This window comes from Hemiscyllium ocellatum, chromosome 15, assembly GCF_020745735.1.
Source record: "Hemiscyllium ocellatum isolate sHemOce1 chromosome 15, sHemOce1.pat.X.cur, whole genome shotgun sequence".
NCBI classification, from domain to species: domain Eukaryota; kingdom Metazoa; phylum Chordata; class Chondrichthyes; order Orectolobiformes; family Hemiscylliidae; genus Hemiscyllium; species Hemiscyllium ocellatum.
Genome location: NC_083415.1, coordinates 6,874,668 through 6,896,951, shown reverse-complemented (window position 1 = coordinate 6,896,951; position 22,284 = coordinate 6,874,668). Strand labels below are relative to the sequence as shown.

General features: G+C 41.3%; 1 protein-coding gene across 2 annotated transcripts in view; it reads right to left on the bottom strand.

The window, feature by feature from the left end:
• The window catches only part of pcif1 (phosphorylated CTD interacting factor 1), a 112,233-nt gene that overhangs the window by 40,422 nt on the left and 49,527 nt on the right, over positions 1–22,284 (bottom strand). For both annotated transcript variants that reach the window (XM_060836253.1, XM_060836254.1), the window contains exons 6-12: positions 22,069–22,223; positions 18,652–18,799; positions 16,611–16,694; positions 13,184–13,283; positions 6,736–6,898; positions 5,574–5,746; positions 510–596 (exon numbers count right to left, since the gene is read on the bottom strand). In XM_060836253.1, the coding sequence (XP_060692236.1) occupies positions 510–596; positions 5,574–5,746; positions 6,736–6,898; positions 13,184–13,283; positions 16,611–16,694; positions 18,652–18,799; positions 22,069–22,223 (910 nt within the window). The remainder of the gene's footprint in view (positions 1–509; positions 597–5,573; positions 5,747–6,735; positions 6,899–13,183; positions 13,284–16,610; positions 16,695–18,651; positions 18,800–22,068; positions 22,224–22,284) is intronic.

Below are 22,284 nucleotides of genomic sequence, written 5' to 3'. Positions count from 1 at the left end.
AACAGCTTGGTAACCCAAATTACCTTCCAATAGTGTTTTGTCATATTGAGCTCTCATGCTGAGGACAGGTGGGCTTTACATTTTGCAAAGACAAGCAATGCAACAGGCAGCCATAACAACCATCTTCAGCATTTTTACACTAATGTTAAAATTGGGAGCTTGCAACAGAATTAATTCAATCAGGGTAAATCATTACTCAATAACTATATTAACAATAAAAAAATCTCAACGACACAATCACACAACCTTGAATGAAATTCCATTAAGATAGCTCCCCACAAATTCTAGAGCTGCAGAGAAAATGTGAACTCAAGTTAACACTCCATTAGCATTAATTTAAACTTGGTGCAGGGAGCCGGAAACCGAAGTTAAGGAAATGTTCCTGAAGATGGGTTAAATTTGTGCAAGGACTACCTGGAATATAATGGTAACAACATACTTTTCTATAAATCTTAAAACATTGACGGAGTAAATGTTCCTCACTGTACTGAATTGGGTTTGCAGCTTACCTGGTACCGCCTGAGTAAGCACCAGACTCTTGTCAAGAACTTATCGAATCGCACATCATCAATACAACTGTACTTATAGAGCTGTTCCTAAAAAAAAATGACAAGACAAAATAGTTTTAATAACCAACTTTTCAATTAATTTTATCTAACTCATCAATTCAGCAAGGTGGTACAAGCGAACTACTGGAATGGGAAGTTGCACAAAACAGCCACATCTTCACTAGATTAGATAGGAGCATGTCTTGGAGGTCAAAATCAAAGATAACATCGCTGGTTTCTTGCTCCACAGTGCAATTCTGATAATTTTGTCCAAAACTGTCTAACCACTTATTCTCTCAACATGTTTTTCAGGATCTGATGAAGAGTCACCTAGACTCAAAACGTTAGCTTGCTCTCCCTCCATGGATGCTGTCTGACCCGTTGTGATCTCCAGCAGTTGTTTTCAGTACAGATTCCAGCATCTGCAGTAATTTGCTCCTAAACTGTGTTTTTCAGTTAATCTTGTTCTGTGCTGTAGTCTCATCCTGAACAGAAATTAGGTCATGGTTGTTTGCACATATCACTTGGAACTAATTCACTTTCTTAGCTGGTTCTAGAAATAAACCCAAGCCTCCAAAGTGAATGAAAAGTTTACTAGCCGGGGTGAAAGTGATTAATTCAATGGACTTATTATTCTAGCTTTAAAAAGACGAGCATTCCACATTATTTGTCCGGTTTCAGTTTGCATACAGGTCTGAAGTGCTTTGTAAAAAATATATTTTAACTAGGCAGTTCCCTGATGGGTAAGGAGATGTTTATTTTGTGTTTTGGACCATGTCAAATTTGTGGCAGGTAGGACACTTGGATAATTTGACGCCAAATGGAAATAATATTTTATGAATATTGTGCATTATTATTTGGGGACCTTATGAGGGATAACAAAAATAAAAAACACATAAAGAAACAGTGCTGATATCCAGCAGTAAACAAACTCATAGGAAAAACGTAAATGCAAAAATTAATTCCTCTAAAGGAGATTCCTCTTTTTCATCCGCCCTCTGTTGTTTTGAATAAAGGACTAGCATAATGCACCGTTGTTGTTTTATATTATTAAAATCTGCAAATACTGGCCTAGTTTCTATAATCTGCCATTAGTTCAACTGGATGACGCTAGTTATGGATTCTGGGAGATTCAGGAAGAATCGCTTTAGGTTTCTCATTCTCAATTTTCTCAATGCTGGCGTTTCACTCTCATCTCTCAGTGTTGGGGCTGGATTTTATGTGGCCCTACTGGGTGTGTTTTCAGCTGAGGGAACATTAAAAGTATTGCAGAAGCCCAGCCCACCAACATACCACCCACCCTGAGCAGGTCTCAAAACGTTAACTCTTATTTCTCTCCCCAAATGCTGCCAAACCTGCTGACCTTTTCCAGCAATTTCTGTTCTTGTTTCTGATTTATAGCATCCACAGATCTTTTGGTTTTTACTTAGTTCTAAGTGATATGGGCAAACAACCATGACCTAATTTCTGTTGAGGATGAGATTACAGCACTGAACAATACTGACTGAAAAATATGTTTGGAGAATGAGTAATTAGACACTTCTGGACATAATTAGCAGAGCTGCACTGTGGAGCAGGAAACTGATGACGCCTGGCATATTGAGCTCCGAAAATGCCGTAACTGCGTTTCCAGTGAAACCTCGTTTAATAGGTCTGGCAGCATTTGTGGAGAGAAATAAGAGTTAACATTTTGGGTCGAGTGACTCTTCTTCAGTTCTGCCAGACCAGCTGAGCTTTTCCAGCAATTTCAGTTTTTGTTTCACTTAGAAGCAGTTCACTTTATTAGCTGAGTCTAGAAATAAACTGAAGCCTCCAAAGAAATAAGTAACCAAGGATCGATTGAGCTTCTTGACCTCAATATTGCCCTAACATGCCATAATACAACTGGCATGGGCAGATATTAGCAGTCCAATTCTTGGGAAATTTTTAAAAATGCAGAAAGAAAGTGGGGGACGGCATACTATCTTTGTGTTGTGTATTGGGGTATCCTCCAGAAGACAGTATGCCCCTTCCATGGACATTAAAACCCACCCTTTACCAAACCCTCTCTGTGAACATTCCTGGATTCAGGATTTAGTTCGGCCTTCTTTTGGGACTAGCTGCAGTCCCAGCAGCATCCACTAACTAGCTCTGCCAAGTCAGGGCTGCTGGAGCTGCTGGTTACTCAAATTGGCTGACAATCCATTCTCAGGTAGTACGGTAGCTCAGTGGTTCAATTTCAGCCTTGGGTGACTGTTTGGTGGAGTTTGCACATTCTCCTCACATTTCCATGGGTTTCCTCTGGGTGCTCCGGATTCCTCCCACAGTGGAAAGATGTGCAGATTAGGTGGATCAGCTATGCTAAATTGCTCTATAGTGTCCAGGAATGTGCAGGCTAGTTCGTTAGCTATGGTAAATCTGGGGTTAGGATGGTCTTCAGAGAGTTCATGCAGACTTGATGGGCCGAATGGCATTTATCTGCATCGTAGGGATTCTTAATTAAGTCCAATTGGTGGAACGTCCTCCCACTAGGGAATAGTCGTGACTTTCTAGTCTCCTAGTAGTGGCTTTGGACTCTATTCTGTGGTGAAATTCATTTCTTGTGTGTGCACTTGTGCCAGAGAAGACTGAATTCTTGATGAAACACAACAATAATGCAATAGGAGCAGGGCTGATTGCAAGAGTCTCAACTGGTCATTCAGAACAGTTCGGGGTCACTGATAAACTGTTGTAGTTCACAGTTAACTAAAGAAAGAGTCAGAGATGGGAACTCCATGTTAGGGGTGCTGATTTTTAGTTGTTCTTCAGGGAAGGAGTCAACAGCAGTTCGAACAAAGGCAGGAAGAAATTCAATAAATTAGGGAGCTGCTAAGTTTTAGAGTCTGGACTCAGAAGAAATCCTGGGGAGCTAGAGGAAGTTCACTGGCCCTATTCTGGAGGGAAACCGCGAAAGATTCAGAAGCCTGTGAGTATTATTACTGAGCAAGATTACAGCTCCGGAAATACCCAGAGGGAAGTTCTCGCTTGGTGAAGTTGGGTGTCAACAGAAAGCAGGAGCTCTACCTGTGAGTGAGTACTGGAGCATAGTATTCGGAATCTGGGGGAGCAAGGATCCAGGAAAGGAGTATGATCAGAACAGGAACAGTTATTGAGGCAGCCCAGGACAGAATAACCTTTGAGAGAATGTCAAGGTCAGATCAGCAAAAGGAAAGAATTGTGTTCCCTTGTGAAGTTCAATGAGATTTGATGACACATTGTGTCATAACATCTAAAGAAGGAATTGATGAGAAACCCATAGGATTGATCAGACTTGTATATGGTGTGCGCTGTAGGAGGTTGAATCACTATTGCCCATTTTTACCAGTTAATTCTGAGTATTTAAAAGATGATGAATATGTACTGTAGATTACATTACTGTTCTAATTTATGAAGTATTGTTGTATTCAAACCATGGACTCTCGTGGCTTTATTCTCTTTGAAAATCCCTTGAATCTCACCTTTTATCCACATTAAAAATGAAAGGTCACTGAAGTTGCAACTAAAGTTGCTATGACTTTTCTGGAAAGGGATAATTTGTCTCTGATTTATCTGCAAACATTGATGAAGGTTAGGTCAATAGCAAGTTGGACTTAGAATCAAAAACAAGGGCTAAGAAAGAAGATATCGTTTAAGGTATTAAGACAGCATCTAGGATTACAAGAAAATCCAAGCCAAATGATAAATGGCTTCAATTGGTTAGAATTCACTTACAGAAGAATAACTGTGCTACAAAGTTGTCATGGAAACCAACAGAGTAACGGCAGCTTCAAGAAGAGGTGGTAGCAACTTAACAGCAACAGAAAGACCTGTAGAATTTTGCCACCCTCAACTTAAATGAGTTTTTCATCGGTTTAATTTCCCACTGATGTCCATTTTCAGGTGGGATGCTGGGTAAAAATCTTGCCCTTACATAAATAGTACTGACCATGAAAAAGCAAAAAATCTGACATCATAAATTACTCAAGAAAATAACCAAGTCCTTGAATGTCCTCCGAGTTTTCTCAGGAGGTGTTTTAGAAGTAAGACTAAACAGAGCAATACTGAGCAATAATCAGCATCTAAAAGAGGTGCAAAAAGGAAAGAAATCAAGGGATATGGAGAGAGCATTCATTAAAAAAAGCAATGTGGATTATCGTGGATATTAAAAACAAAAATAAACACAGGAATTATTTTAGATGAATAGAACTGAAAAGCCAAGAAGTCCTGTTGGATAATAGTTTGAAAATAGGCTGCAGTCTCGTTTTGATATTCCAATAAAGATAGCATACTGGAAGAAATGAAAGGAAGACTCACCAGACCAGAACAGTAGCAGCATAGGGACACAGTGGTTATGACTGCTGCCTCACAGCACCAGGGATCTGGGTTCAATTCTACAATCAGTCTATGTGGAGTTTGCACATTCTCCCCGTGCCTGTGTGTGTTTCCCCCAGGTGCTCTGGTTTCCTCCCACAGTCTAAAGATGTGCAGGTTAGATGGATTGTCCTGCTAAATTGTCCCACAGTCTCCAGGGATGAGTAGACTAGATGGATTAGCCATGGAAAATGCAGAGTTACAATGGTAGGTGGATGGGTCTGGATGGGATGGTCTTCAGTTTGGAGTTGATGAGCTGAATGACCAGCTTCACACTGTAGGGTTCTGTGTGCTGTTTTGTTATAATGATCATGAAAGACTGCACCATTCTCGTTGAAGAACAAGAGGTGATGGAGAAATTTAAAATTATTCAAAGGCTTGGTATAGAAGGTGCTTCTTTTTGTAAAGGATATCAAAATTAGGACTCATAAATATGATCAGGATAAGCACTAGAGTGGGAAATGAGTAGGAGGATATACTGATAGGGTTATCTGCATGTGGAGCATGAAGAGTGGCACAAACCAGTTGGGTTAATGGTCTCTTTTTGCACTGTAAATACAGAAAAACAATACTCTAGCTGGTCATGGTGCAAAGCAGAAGACATTTCACACCCTCTCATCTTGCATGATCAGATAAAAGAACAAGTAAATGACCCACCAGTTTACTCAAGTAGTTCCGGCTGATTTTTCTAACTTCTCCTTTATATCGTATACAGGCAACTTCATTCTCAAAGTGCAAATCAGCACGCGGGAGTGGGATTGCAGGGAATGCCAGTCTCAAAGGGTAGCAGTACACCAGTCTGTCCATTACCTCCGGCCTCTCTACCTCTTCTATGGGAAAACAAATAACAGGACAGGTTTACAGCTAACATTAGAAACCAAAGAAATGTTTCTGAAAGAAAATGCAAACGGAAATCATAGATGCAATGCAGAATATAATGGTAGAATTTTACAGATCAGGAAATCAGTTGGCACATTATGTCTGAGCTAGCTGAAAACAAGCTGTCCAGCCCATCCCACTTTCGTTAGTCTATAGCCCTATAGGTTACAGCCAATGTTCGTCACTTTATTTTCTCTTGTGCAGAGCCTTCTAAATACTTCTTGTGGTCACACATATGTAGTAACTTAGAAGGTACAACTTGTACTCAAATTGCAGCCACTTCAAGCACTTCAGGTACAAATCTAAGTATTTTTTAAACACAGAGTTTTTCTCACTCTATCACCTATTCAACAATGGGTTCTCAACTCCTACGCTAAGAAATAACCTGACTGCAGTTTTCAAGATATTACAGGGAACAGATATGGTAGATATAGAGATTAACTACCATTGGCTGGACATTATAAGACTGGGGGCGCAGTATAAAATTACAGCCAAATCTTTCGAGGGTGGAATTAGAAAATAATTTTGCATGCCAGCTTGGATCTCTCTCTCAAATATACAACCCAACTGTTAAATTTAAAACCGAGATAAATAACTTTTGTTCGCCAAAGATATGATGGGAATGGGAGAGCTAGGTCGTGGTCCAATCAAGCTCTCAGTGAATGGTGGAGTAGATGTAAAGGGGTAAATTATCGATTGCTGTTCCTATGAAATGAACCAATTACAAGAGACCGACACAGAAAGAGGTCAATCAACAGAGTAGATCAATGTTACAGATGAACAGTGCTGTATAATTAAGGGAATATCAGACACTGTATTTCTCAGATCATAGTGGATTACTGGACAGATTGTGAGTTTAAATGTCACCGCAGCAATTTGAGAATTCAAATTCAGTTTTTAAAATCTCATATCAGTGAAAGTGTCAATGTGGTTCGCTCACCTGATATATTGCACTCTTTGAGTAATTGTAAATGCTTCTCACGGACCCGCTTCACATATTCACCAGATATGTAATAGATCTTCCCACAGATTGCTTCCACAGAATCTTTTGCCACTGCTGCTACATGGGGCCCACACTGTTTCCGCAAGTGCTCAAGTCTCTCCTGCAAACAAGCAAAAGTCCAATAGATCAGATCAGTGCAGACAGAGAGAAACTAACTCTTGGAAAGTCAGGTTATTCCTTAGTGTGGGAGTTGAGAACCCACTATCTGAATAGTGGTACAGAGACAAAAACACTGTTTTTAAAAATACTTGGATTTGTACCTGAAGTGCTTTAAATGGCAGCAACTTAGAGATGTCTGTGTAATTTGAGTACAAGTTGTACCTTCTAAGTTACTACATATGTGAGAGCACACAAGAAATATTTAAAGTGCTCTGCACAAAACAAAAAGTGAGTCACCATTCTCCATGTTGTTACGCTGTTTCAGCAATGAAGTTCATTCTAGGTACAAAATATCAACTCCACTCACGTTCACTCAAGGATACGATTGTGTGTAAAGGAGATTCTACACTGATGTGTGCAAGGGGCATTGAAATCTGCAGGAAGTTAGAGGTAATTCTGAGTTTGCATGGATACACGGACGTCAGTGCATTGAGCACAACCTGAGAGAAATCTTTGTTTTCATGTGTTTAGAATGGGAAGCTAGCAGCATTTATGAAGGCTTTGGAAAGTATTCAAACTGTTCTGAAAGTATTCAGACTGCATAGGTGTGAGTGAGGTGACTCTGTTTGTATAGCAGAGGAATGGTGGTTACATCCATCAAGGAATGAAAGTGACTCTGATTATACAGTAGGGAGCAGTAATTGTGTCTTTACTGCAGTGGAGAGGTGACTGTGCAGAAGTGGAGTCAAGACTGTGTCACTACAGGAGTGGAGATGTGACTGCAACTGTGCAGGCATACGGTCGGGGTTGAGGGGGGGAGCAAAGAGAGAGTGGTACTGTGCAGTGAAGAGGTGACTTTCTGTACAGGAGTTGAGAGGTGACCGAGTCAGCACATGGGGAAATGGCTGTATCTATACAGAAGTGGAGGGATGACTAAATCTCTACATGAGCAGCGGGGTGACTCAGTTTGTACAATAGTGCAAAGGTGTCAATACAGGAATGGAGAGGTGACTGAGTGTACAGTAAATGGAGAAGTGCCTGTGTTAGTCCACAAGTGACTGTGTCTCTATAGGTAGAGAAACGGATATATCTGGATAGAAGTGGAGAGGGGACGATGTCTGTACAGGAGTGGAGAGGGGACGATGTCTGTACAGGAGTGGAGAGGGGACGATGTCTGTACAGGAGTGGAGAGATGGGTGAACCTATATGAGAATAAACAAGTGAGTGTGTCTATACAGGAGCAAGAGGAGATTGTGGCTCTACAAGAAGTGTCTGTGTCTGTACAGGAGTGGAGAGATAATTTTGTAAGTACAGCAGTGGAGAAGTGAAAGAAATCTAGAGGTGATTCTCCAAGCAGAAATGGAGAGATGGCTGGATATGATCAGAGTAGCAAATTGACTGTCTCTGTACAGAGATGGACAGGGACTGCCACTACAGAAAAAGTGCAATGGCCGTATCTGTACTGGATTGGAGAGGTGATTCCATCTGTACAGGAATGAAAAGATGAAAAGATGTGTACAAGTGACGTGATTGTTCAAGGTTTGTGCGAAGATTTGTAGCTCGGGTGCTCGTTGTTGTGGTTCTGTTCGCCGAGCTGGAAGTTTTTGTTGCAAACGTTTCGTCCCCTGGCCAGGCGACATCATCAGTGCTTTGGAGCCTCCTGCGAAGCACTTCTTTGATGTTTCTCCCGGTATTTATAGTGGTCTGTCCTTGCCGCTTCCGGGTGTCAGTTTCAGCTGTCCGCTGTAGTGGTTGGTATATTGGGTCCAGGTCAACTCCATCAACAAACACATCGACCTGGACCCAATATACCAACCACTACAGCGGACAGCTGAAACTGACACCCGGAAGCGGCAAGGACAGACCACTATAAATACCGGGAGAAACATCAAAGAAGTGCTTCGCAGGAGGCTCCAAAGCACTGATGATGTCGCCTGGCCAGGGGACGAAACGTTTGCAACAAAAACTTCCAGCTCGGCGAACAGAACCACAATGACGTGATTGTGTCAGTACCAAGTGAAGACATGACTCTGTCTTTAAAGGAGAGGGGAAAGGCTCTACTTGTACACGAGTGGAGAAGTGACAGCACATGGACTGAGTAGAGATCTGGCTATCCAGTAGTGTACTAAACATATTACTTTGACTGTATAGGATTGTTTATGTAACACTAACTGTACAGGAATGGGAAGGTTTTCCTTTATATGGGAGGAGTAAAGTTGTGATTTTATCTGTACATGAGTGGAAAGGTGATTTTCTCTGTACAGGATTAGAGAGATGAGCATGTCTGTATTGATGTGGAGAGGTGACTGTGCCTCTAGAAGAGTGGAGAGATGATTGTGTTTGTACATGAGTGGAGAAAGGAATGTGTGAACATAGGAGTGAAGAAGGAACTGTATCTATGCAGGAGTGAAGAGGTGATTGTTGCTGAACACACTGAGAAAGGACTGTATCTGTGCTGGAATGGAGAAGGGACTGTATCTGTAGGGGAACAGAGAGGTGGCTGTATATGTTCAGGAGTGGAGAGTTGGCTGTGCCTATATTTCTGATGAGGAGTACCTGTGAGAAACCAAGTAAGGAATTAAGTGTAAGAATACTATATGTTCCAACAAAATTTAACCTAGCACCCAACTCATTAATTTACAGCTATAATTCTCTCATCAAATCCCATCTTCCAGAACTCAGCCTACAATCAAAGCCCAATCCACCAGTGTACTAACACGATGAATGTCTTTTAGAGTCCTCACTTAGCTACTGTATTCAGTGCAAAACACATTTACATGAGAACTTTATATCATCACAATAGGACAAACTCTAAATGTACTGTAATGAATGTATTAAACCACAGCCTTTCAGAAGCCTTTAGTTCAGAGTTTTGCCATAATTGATGGGAATGGGCGTTTTTTGCGGGAGTCAGCATACTAGAATTTCCACCTTTAATTTATTTTTATGGTGATAAAGACATACATGCTCTCCTATACTCTGTTACTTCGAAGAACTATTATATAATTGTCGAAAAAAAGACACATTTTGGCAAAATTTCTCGTTTTACACTCACCATTACATTCACAAAAATAAGGATAAATGGGGATAACACTTTATAGTATGTGAGAAGAGAGTGCCTGTTGGCAGGCACATGGACTCTGATTGGGAGAGTGTCATCACGGTAAATGCACCGTTAGATGATGACTAACAAGCTTTGTTTAAATTTAAACCACACAGATTCACTTTAATTGGTCAGGGCATTGCTCTGGGCAATGAACCAGAAAATGGTGCCATCTATTTTGTTAAGTTGAAAAAGTGTAGCATGTGCTCAGGTACTTGCTGTCTGCGAAGAACAAAGCCTTACGCTTAAATGTTAAGCTTCTTTTAGGTACAAGTGGACCTCACTGCAAGCCCAAAAGACAATCTCAATCTTAAAAACTGATTGCCATCAATCTGGCAGCATCTGTGGACCAAAAAGCAGACTGACTTTGTCCAAGTTCAAGTCATTCTGAAGAAGAGTTTTAGCGGACTCCAAACATTAACTCTGCTTTTCTGTTCACAGATGATGCCAGGCCTGTTGAGTTTTCTGAGCATTGTCTGTTTTTATTGCAGATCCCAAACGACTCTTGTGTAAAGAAGTTTTTTCTCATAGCACACTTTCTTCATTTGCAAATCACTTTAAATCTGTGCTAACCTGTTCTCATTATTTTTACAAACAGGAAAATTAGCCCCATCCTATTCAGCCTCTCCCTATAGCTCAAAAAATCCTCCAACCGTGGCAACATCTTTGTAAATCTTTTCTGAACTCTTTTAAGTTTCACAACATCTTTCCTATAGCAGGGAGACCAAAACTGAACACAGTATTCCAAAAGTGGCCAAACCAAAGTCCTCAATAGTCACAACATGACATACCAAATCCTGACCAATAAAGACAAGCATACCAAAAACCTTCTCACTATCCTATCTATCTGTGACTCCACTTTCAAGGAACTATGAACTTGCACTCCAAAGTCTCTTTGTACAGTAACAATCCCTAGGTGAGTACAAGCTCTATTGCCAATAATCCTGTCCAGAAGCCTCCCCATCACTGAAGTTAAGTGTGGTGAAATCCACATTTATCCCATGTGGTTGAAGTGTCCTAAGACGGAAGATGAGGCATTCTTCCTCCAGGCATCAGGTGGTTAGGGTTTGGCGATAGAGGGGGCCCAGGACCTGCATGTCCTTGGTGGAGTGGGAGGGGGAGGGGGAGTTAAAGTATTCAGTTCCAGGGCAATGGGGTCAGTTGGTGTGGGTGTCCCAGAGATATTCTCTGAAACGATCTGCAAGTTGGCATCCTGTCTCCCCAAAGTAGAGGAGACCACATCAGGTGTAACGGATGCAGTAGATGAGGTGTGTGGAAGTACAAGTAAATTTCTGTCGGACGTGAAAGGATGCTTTGGGGTTTTGGAGGGAAGTGTGTGTGTGTGTGTGTGTTTGGGGGGGGGGGGTGGAGATGTGGGCACAGGTTTTGCACTTCCTGCAGGAGGGAAGGGTGGGTTGGTGTGGGGCGTGGACCTGACAAGGGAGTTGCAGAGGGAATGGTCTCTCCAAAATGCAGATAGGGTGGGAAGGGAAATATATCTCTGGTGGTGGGGTCTGTTTGTAGGTGGCTGAAATGGTGGAAGATATTGCGGTGTACCTGGAGGTGGGTGGGGTAATGGTGAGAACCAGGGGGTTTCTGTCCTTGTTGCATTTGGAGGGGTGGGGTTCAAGGGTGGAGGTGTTGCAAATGGAGGAGATATGCTGGAGGGCATAATTGACCACGTGGGAGGGGAATTGCGGTCCTTAAAGAAGGAGGCTATCAGAGATGTCCTATGGTGGAACTGGTCCTCCTGGGTGCAGATGTGGCAGAGGAATTTGGAATAGGGATAGCATTTTTACAGAAGGTAGGGTGGGAGGAGGTGTAGTCCAGGTAGCTGTGGGTGTCGGTTGGTTTGTAGTGGATGGCTGTGTTGAGTCAGTCGCCGGAAACGGAGATGGAGAAGTCCAGGAAGGGGAGGAAGGTGTCTTCAGATGACCTTCAGGTGAACTTGAGGTTGGTGAAGCTGATGAACTTTTCAACCTCCTTGTGGGAGCACGAGGTGGCGCCAATACAGTCATCGATATAGTGGAGGAAAAGGTGGGGGATGGTGCAGTGTAACTGCGGAAGATGGACTGTTCCACGTACCCGACAAACAGGCAGGCATAGCTGAGGCCCACGTGGGTGCCCATGGCTACCCCTTTCGTCTGGATGTAGGAGACATTGGGATTTCCCAAAACAAGCTGAAAAACACTTGTGCACTTGTGTAAGAGCAATATGCCGCTGGTGATATATATCTTCACCTTACATTATAGTCACATATATATATATATATATATATATCCTCACCCTACATCATAGTCACATATGTATGGGCTGCCAAAGACAGACAAAAGTGATGTCTTATCTATGACTTGTACTCCACAACATGAATTTTTTTTAAAAATGTCCTTACGTGTACAAGACAAAAAGCTCTGAAAAATGTGTCTTTTCAGAAATGCTCACTTTCTGTACTATCAAAACCATATTTATTGTCTAATTTGCCTTGTCCCTTTACAAATTTCATTGTCCTTTAACCATTCCCTACCCTGTCCATTGCTATATGGTTCCAAGATCTGGTCAGTATTCCCTTGACCTCTCCATCGTATCCATCATTCCAGGCATCATTCCACAGATTCCCTGGCCTGGCCATCTTACCTCTGATCTGGTTATCACATCCTGGTCCAGCCATTAATATCTTAATCCAGGTACTGCTCCTCAGATCTAATCATAATATCACAGACAGGACCAGCCACCTTTTCCCTGGCTCAACTACTGTTTCCTTATCATGGTCATCATATCCTAACCAGGAGAAAGTGAGGTCTGCAGATGCTGGAGATCAGAGCTGAAAATGTGTTGTTGGAGAAGCACAGCATGTCAGGCAGCATCCTGATGAAGGGCTTATGCCCGAAACGTCGAATTTCCTGTTCCTTGGATGCTGCCTGGCCTGCTGCGCTTCTCCAGCAACACATTTTCAGCATATCCTAACCAGGTCACTGATGCCCTAAGAGAAAGTGAGGACTGCAGATGCTGGAGACCAGAGTTGAAAAATGTGGTGCTGGAAAAACACAGCAGGCCAGGCATCATCCGAGGAGGAGGAGAATCGACGTTTCTGGCATAAGCCCTTCTTCAGGAACTGATGCCCTAACCTGACCATCATTCACTTGACACCACCACATTCCCATTGGACCGCAATCTTTCCCATACCATATAGTCTTCCTTTGTGGCAGATGGTTCTTTTCGTAGCCAGTTGAAAGTATCTTCAACATTCCACTTCACAGTTTTCCTGACATCTGGGGTAGCATTTCTGAGGAAGAACAAGAGTTAGTCAGGATAGAGAGGCATAAACTCATTATTGAGACAAGGCTTTGCTAATTACACAACTGGATCAGACAAGATTGCTCTGATGGCAACAGACTCCTTCGCTCACTATTGCTCATGATCTATCTATTCAATGTACCATCTTCAACAGATTTTGGGAAAATTCCAATACAAATACATTTACATTTGTGTTTGCTTGATCAGCCTGTTGTCTGACATGTGTAGAAACTTATCACTACCTTTTACAGGTTTCTGAACCAAAGTAAGAGAAATCCAAATCCATTGCCCGATTGGGATGATGTAGAACAAGAACAAAGAACAAGGAAAATTACAGCACAGGAACGGGCCATTCAGCCCTTCAAGCCTGTGCCAATCCAGATCCTCTATCTAAACTGTCACCTATTTTCTAAGGGTCTGCATTCCTATGCTTCCTGCCCATTCATGTACCTGTCTGGAAACATCTTACGTGCCCATCTCTACCACCTCTGCTGGCAATGCGTTCCAGGCACATGCAGGCATCCATTTCCTTCCAACTACTTAGACCTAAAGTCAAACAATAGCAAGAAATACAGTTTAGAACATCCTCCCCACCACCCTTACCCAAGTGAATACACAGCCTTCCTTTCAATGGAATCACTCTATGCATTGCAACACCAGTTCTAATCTGCAGCCAATTATCCAGCTCTTGGTGGCATACGTACTACAGATCTTGTTAAGGATATAAGTTAGCTGCTGGAGGATTTCAATGTCCACCTCTAGGAGTGGCTCAGTAGCACCATTACTGACCAAGTCTAAAAGGACACAGCTTTGAGTCTGGGCCTAGAGCAGGTGGTTAAAGAAAAATAAAGAATCAACTTGACCTTGTTCTCAGCAATCTATCTACACCAGATGCACCCATCACTGACAGCATTGGTAAGAGTGACTCTGGTACATTCCTTCTGAACATTCCTTCCGTGTTCATGTTAAGGATTCCCTCAATCAAGTTGTGTGGTATGACCACTGTGCTATCATACAGACTTTGAACAGATCTAGCATCCTTGAGGCACTGTGGGACATCAGCAGCACCAGAACTGTATCGAACTACAGTGTGTAACCACGTAGTATTTTATATTCCTCACTCTACCATTACCATTAAACAGGAGATCAACAGTGGTTCAGTGAGAACTGCAAGATGAAATGCCAGGAATAACTGCAGGCAAATACAAAACTAAGGTATCAAACTAGACAGGATAACTTGTATGCCAAACAACAGAAGCAGCAAACATATAGCTAAACAAATTCTAAACAAATGAATCAGATATAGGCTCTGCAATCCTGCCATATCCAGTCATGAATTCTGGTAACCAATTAAAGAACTAATAGGAGGTGGAGGCTCCATAAATATCCACATCTTCAGCAATAGGGAAGCCCAGCACAACAATGCAAAAGAGAAAGCTGAAGCACTTGTAACAATCTTCAGCTAGAAGTACCGAGTGATCCATCTCAGCCTCGCTCTCCTGCTGTCCCTAGCAATAGATGCCAGTCTTCAAACAATTCAACTCAGTCTATGTGACATCAAGAAACACTGAAGGCACTGGATACTGCAAAGACTATGAGCCCTGACCAAATACCAGCAATAGTACACTGAAGATGTGCTCCAGAAGGGATGTGAATGTCCTATCACCAAGTTTGCAGGTAACACCAATATAGGCAAATGATAAGGATGACATAAAAAGTCCACAAAGGGAAAAAAACATTTTAAATAAATGGGTAAAAACTTGGAAGATGGAATATAATAAAGGAAAATGTCAGGTAGCAGGAAGTTTAGAGGAGCTGAATATTTTTAAATGGAGAAAGACTATGGAAAACTACTGTATCAAGGGATTTGGGTGTCCCTCATGCGTAAATCACAAAAAAAAACTAGAGTATAAGTTTAGCAGGTAATAAGGAAAGCAAATGGAATGTTGGTCTTTATTTCACCTTTCCATGTTGTATATCACCTGGAAGCTTTTCACTTTTCAGGAGGTTTAACTGTACTGGAGTTCATTGGAAAAGTAAGTACTCTTTGGGAGAGGTACAGGAATCCCATGGGAAAGGGGGAGAGGTCAAGTTTCCCTTTGGATTGTAAAAGCAGACAAAGATGGACAAAAAGTGGAGATAAACTCTCAAACTGCCGCTAGTACTCAGATTTCAGAAGCCCTGCCTCCCAAACCTGGCTGGTCTTCAAACTAAAGATAAGCTCTCAAGCCATTAAATACCCTTGGAACTGGAAAGGCATTTAAAAGTGCTGGTCTTCAAACTGAAGAAAAAATTCTACAGTTTAAAAACATTCAGTACATGCTATTTTAACTGAGCTGTTGATATCAGTCTGCATGCTATTATTGTTGGGTTTATGCACCCTGTCTGATTTCACAATCAGATCCTAGCTAAAGGTAATGCACAAGTAAAACCCTAGAATGAAATCTGGTTTGATAGACCATATGTTAAAGTTTTTTTGTAGTTGCTTAATGTAGTGTTTGGTCACTGAAACATATTCACATGAGGCTGCAGATGCTTGTTACCAACAGTTCATTACACAAAAGAAAGAACAAATTCATACGGTTTGTCAGAATTAACAGGCCGTCTGAATATCCGACAGTTAGAAGTCCTGATGTCTGTCTGAGTATCTGACACTGAGACTTAACACAGTCTTTATATAACAATGAGAATTCTCAAAGTCTCTGAGTATCTATAACTCAGAATTCTGAGAGATTGAAGGCATCACAGAGAATACCTGTCAGACTATGTGCCAGAGTTTATCAAAATATAACTGACACCTTGAAACCTCCGAGAGTTTTTCTGAAAAGCTGGCCCTGAGATAGGAGATCATTGCATAATGCTATTGTAACTCAACTAGCTATCCAGAGGCCTGGGCTTATGCTCCAGACACACAAGGTCAAACTAAAATTCAAAATAACAACACCAAATTAATTTAAAATTAATTAATTAGGCTGCAAGAAAATTATAGTGGCATTAATAATGAACAGGAAATGACCAGGCTGTAAAAGCTCACTTGGTTCTCTAATGTACCTCAGTGAAGAACCTACTATCTTATCCGGTCTACCCCTCTATGACTTCAAATCCATAGCAATATGGCTGACTCTTCACCGAAGAGATCCAGCAGCCTACTCAGTTGTATGAAGTTACTACAGAACAAGTAATTTTGTTTAGTAACAAGTAACACTGTGGACAGACAGCAGAGATTCAAGAAGGTTGCTCATTCTGGAGGATAGTGAGAGATGGGCAATAGATATTGCCCTCGCCAGTGATCCCAAAAGCAGATTTAAAATAATACCTGGATTCAATCATCCGTTTTGCAGACTCAGCATATTTGAAAAGCAGTCTCCGGGCTTCCTCCCTGTACTTAATGCGAGACAACCTTTAAATGAAAGTACAAAGCTACATTTTAATTTCAGCATTCCATCTTCAACGCTGAAACCAATGTCACATTTAAAAAATTGAAACCAAAATAGTCAAGTAAAATCTTCAATAATTATGGCATGATCCTTCCAATACACAATTATTACAAGAGATGCTGTTTTCATACGGGTCTCAGTGTGCAGTGTTTACTTTCATTGCATTCAAAGAGACCTTGCATGAAAATCCTCTTCTGATATGTATACCTATCAATGTCTTGCATCACTGTTGTAAATCTCTCTCTGTACTCTCTCCAGTGCCTCTATATTCTTTTTCTAATATGATGATCAGAAATTCACACAGCAAAAGGTTGCCATAATCTCATCAAACCATGGGGTTGCTCTCTCATTAACAAGAGAAATGACTGGTGGTGGTTTAATTTGTGGGTCACCAGACTCCAGGTGAGAGGAGAGAATGAGAAGAAGAGTCCTTCATAGCAACCTGAGCCAGTGTGGCAATTGAACCCCAAATGGTTGGCATCACCCTGCATGACAAATCTGCCATCTAACTGATAGAGCCAACTTGCCCGCTCCACAATTCAATATGATTATTGCTGATCATCCAACTCAGTAACATGTTCCTGCTATCTCCCCCATGCCCTACGATCCCTTCAGCCAGAAGAATTATCTCTAACTCCTTCTCTCTGTGGCAGAGAATTCTGGGTAAAGACATTCTCATCTCAGTTATAAATAGCCTACCCCATTAAGATAGCATTAAATTACAAAGGGATATTGATAGACTAAGTGAATGGGCAAAACTGTGACAGATGAAATTAAATGTAAGCAAGTATGAGGTTACCCATTTTGGACCAAAAAAAGGATACAATACTTTCTAGATGGTATGAAGTTAAATACAGTGGATGTCTAATGAGATTTGGTGCATAAATCTTTAAAATGTCATCAACAGGTGCAGAAAATAATCAAGCAAGTTAATGAGCTAAGCTTTTCTCTGCCAAGTAAAGGAGGGGCTAAAAGGATCAAAGGGTACAGGAAGATAGCAGGAACATGGTACTGAGTTAGACAATCAGCCTTAATGATCTGCTTAGAATTTTCAACAATTTCGATTCTTGTTTAAGTTATGAGGAGAAATTACACAAATTAGACATGTTTTCTCTGGAATTTAGATGGTTAAGGGGTAACCTGATCAACATCTTCAAGATATTAACCGGAAGAAAATATCGTCAATAAGATAAACTATATCCAGTGGTTAGGAATTCTAGAACTAGCAGGCAGAGTCCGAAATTAGGGCCAGAACATTCAGGAAGCACTTCTACACACAAAGGAACACATACATTTGGAATACTCTTCCACAAACATCAGTGGATGCTGCATCAGTTGTTTATTTTAAATCTGAGATAGATGATTTTTTATTATGCAAAGGTGTGAAGGGAGATATGGACCAAAGGCAGGTATGTGCAGTTCCTCGCAGATCAGTCATGATCTTATTGAATGGTGGAACAGGCTTGAGGGATTGAATGGCCCTACTCCTGTTCTTATGTTGCCATATCCTCAGAGCGTGATCACTGGTTGTGGACTCCATTGTCATCAGGAATATGCTTTCTGCATTGACCCGGTCTAATCCTGATACCAAGGCCACATGCAGCGGTCCAGCCAACTGAGCTAACCAATCCCCTTTTAAATACACACAGTATTCAACATGTGGTCCAAATAAGTATCACTATCACCTGCATATGTGGGTCTGTAAACAAGCATAGGCTTAATCTTTTTCACTGGTTTAGGTAGGGGATAAGGCACATGTATAATGTTACTGTCCCAAAGATGGGAAGCAAAGCTTGACATAAGCAGCATACACTTTTTGAGCAGGTGGCAGCAGCAGGTGGGAAGGGGTGAAATTGGTATGTGCTTTACTACATTGGTATATTTAATATAGCCCATATCACAAAAGGACATTTCTGTTACCTGATAGGAATGTCATTCATCACTTCACGAAACATGGAGGGAGAGACAACAGGATCACAGTCACTGGGCAGCAGCGGATCCTTGCCTTTATCGATGGCCTTGCGCTCCAGAAGCCAGCGATTAAAAGAGTCACGAGGTGGCTCAATCCCTACCAGAGCAATCAAACGGATGTTAAACAGGAATCAAAGGCCCTTCTCATATAGAGCAGCTGGAAACCTAGTCTAAAGATAGAATGTTTCCTGGGTTGCTATGGGATGGAGGATGAAAATTCCATTTATTCCTAATTCACATAATACCCGCTTGACATAATATAACAAACCCTTAGCATGAGTGGCCCATTAGCTTATGCCTGAGTAAATCAAGCAATATAATCACAGATCTTTAATTGAAAATAGAAGCCACTTTAGCAATATGTCAGGACTCAATGTGGAGAGTGAACCACACCAAGTTCCACTCTTGTCAAAGTTGCCACAAATATGAAAATTTAATTGAACTACCAAAATGGCCAAATTACCTAACTGTTTCATTCAGGTTAAAAGAGATACACAACAGCTTTTTATGTCATTAAGAAGAAAATACAGGTACACAATCCTTTATCCAAAATCCCAAATCTGAAAAGCCCCAAAATCCGAAGTTCTTTTGTGAAGTTTTTTTCTTCATAACAAGGTTGTTTGGCGTGCAAACAGTTAACCCAACTCCATACCCACTCGACCCATGTCACTCAGATGTGACATGGCGGCCTGGCCCTGCACAGGCAGGCGTCAATTCTGTCTCAGCACTTGTAATACTCACAGGTGCATCTGCTGTTTGAAAAGTATTTTTTATTTCACTGTTAAACTGTCACTTGTGCCAAAATCCGAAAATTCTCAATTCTGAAAACCAGCCGGCACCAAGGGTTTCGGAAAAAGGATTGTGTACCTGTAACTATTTATTGTAAGCAAACTGATTTTCTTAATAAATGGCAAAAACAAGGAAAATTAACTGCCGACTTATGACTATACAATTTAAACCTTTGCCCTTTTAAATTTTAACATGCACGCACAAACTAAAAGTCGCACAAAGAGAAATACACAAGTCACAAATATGGATGGAGCGAAAGAAAGGTAGTCAAGGAAATGCAATTCTGTATCACCAATCCATTTCACAAAACTGGATGGTCTCATTGAGGTCTAAAGCAGAAGAAAATGCCCTTTGGCCCATTGGGTCTGAAAACCAGTCACAAACAAACACCTAACTATTCTAATCCCATTTCCAGCACTTGACTGATAGCCTTGTATGCTTTGGCATTGCAAGTGCAATCTAAAAACTTATTTTAAATGTTATGAGAGTGTCTGTCTCTACCACTTTTACAGACTGTGAGTTTCAAATTCCTATCACCCTCTGGGCAAATTTTTGTTTTCCTCCATACCCTCTCAACCTCCTGCTGCTTACTTTAAATCTCCACCCCTGGCCATGGATCCCTTTGCCAAGGCAAAGTTCCTTCCTGTCTATCCTACCTATGGCCCTCGTAATTTTAAACATCTGAATCCTACCCTTCCCTAGTCTCATCTGCTCCATGGCAAACAATAATCTAACCAATCTCACTTCATAACTAAAACTCTCATGTCAAAACAACACTGAGATTCTTCTCATAATCCCATATTCTTTGATAGTGGCAAAATGCTATCTGCACAGCACTGGTCAATCTTTGGTCCACTGATTGACTGGTTGGACCTGGGGGTCTCCTTTTCCCTTGGACTTTAGAATTATTTCTTTCAGGTCTCTAAATGCAGCTTTCCTGCTCCTTTGGACAGAAAATTCGAGAGCATAAATTTAAACGGAAGCCATCAAAGAAATGTCAATGCAGCCAATTTTTGAAGGTTTCTCCTTGCTTCTATTTGCATTTTCCTCACAGGATCTATGATAAGATGCAGCTGGACAAATCAGAGGGCTGTTACTATGATGAGCTTTCCTAAACCCACAACCGATGGTGCCAGTTTGTCTGGACTCTATGTCCCCAAACACTCACATTGTCTCATATACATCACTTGCTTCACTTGTTTTCCAATAATGCAAAAACCTCCTTGCATATTCTCCCTTTTCTTTAAAAGCGATGTCCATTTTCTTCACTTTCAACTCAAAGTCCAAAAATAAAAAGATGCGGTCTCTTGCAAACGCAAAAAGTGAAAACCAGAAGAGCATGTTGGTACAGACGGTAGATTATCCCAAAATGAACAATACTCAAAATAAAAATGTGAACTTTAGTCACATGTGGTTTTCTCTGGGTGATTCCATAAGACTAACTAAGTGCCTGGTTTAGCTATCATCGGCTTCACATGTCCATTTCCACCCTATTCCCCACTCGTGTTTGCCATTGGGCTGTTCTGACTTGGTTGTCTTAAGTCCAGCTGGCAGTTAAGATACAGCAACCAGACCCAACGGAAGCCTATCCAGTGATCAGCAACAGAAATTTCACACTGGAGTTTGGACGAGGTAAGGACCATTTTGGCTGTGTGCCCTCTAGAGTTAACATGTCCCATAATATTCAATTCCTCGGCTAGCACATTTGGCATTATACCACAGGGCAGAGGTGGATACTGCAGATGCTGGAGATTAGAATCAGGATTAGAGAGGTGCTGGAAAAGAACTGCAGGTCAGGCAGGAGCAGGAAAATTGATGTTTCGGATAAAAGCTCTTCCGGTTGAAGGGCTTCTGCCTGAAACATCAATTTTTCTGCTCCTCCGGATGCTGCCTGACCTGCTGTGCTTTTCCAACACCACTCCAATCTTGGCATTATACCACAGAGTGACTGGTGCCTAGCAAAGGTTAGAATCTACCAGAGATGAAAATAATCTGTGAATTAAAAGACTTGTAAACACCCAAATGCTTTACATCCAACAAGTCCCTCTGGAAGTATAATTTTTGTTTCAATTCAGAGAAATGTAGCTACCAATTTGAGTGCAGTGATCCCCAACACAAGCAATGAGATAGATGACCTGTGGGGGTAATAAATGAATATTAATGGGTTAGATCATTAGAAGAGTTCTTTGTTCATTCATATAGTAACTGAATCTCTTAGTTCACCTGAGAGAACAGATGGGCCCTCAGTTTGATGTCACACCCAAATAAAGATGCCATCAAAAGTTATGCTCTGTCATCTTAAATTATGTGCTCAAATCTGAACTGACAACTTTCTGTTTCAAAAGCACTTCTACTGAGCTACATCTAACCGTGCCCTCAAATGGTACCTCGTTTTCAAAATATAGGTTCTAAATTATTTTGGCCAATACAGAGGATGGGAAAACCAAGCTTTCTTGGTAGATAAAAGTCTGAATTATGAAGCATGGTTTTCTTTACTTAGTAATTTTTTCCAGGCTCATCAGGACGAGCAACATCACTATGTGGAACAAAATATGTCTATATCCCTGTGGAAGTTACCTTCTCTTTGCTGGCACAGCTCCTGGTAGTGTTGCCTCAGTTTCACTGTCAGCTGTGCACGTAATACCTCCACATCTGGGTGTGGCGGAAGCATCTCAATTGGAGGACGCTCCTTTATCACCGCATTAGTTGGAATATCAAGATCCCAGTACACACTGCAACACAAGGATTGTAAATTCACATTCATAGAATCCAAACTGACAGAATCAATATGCA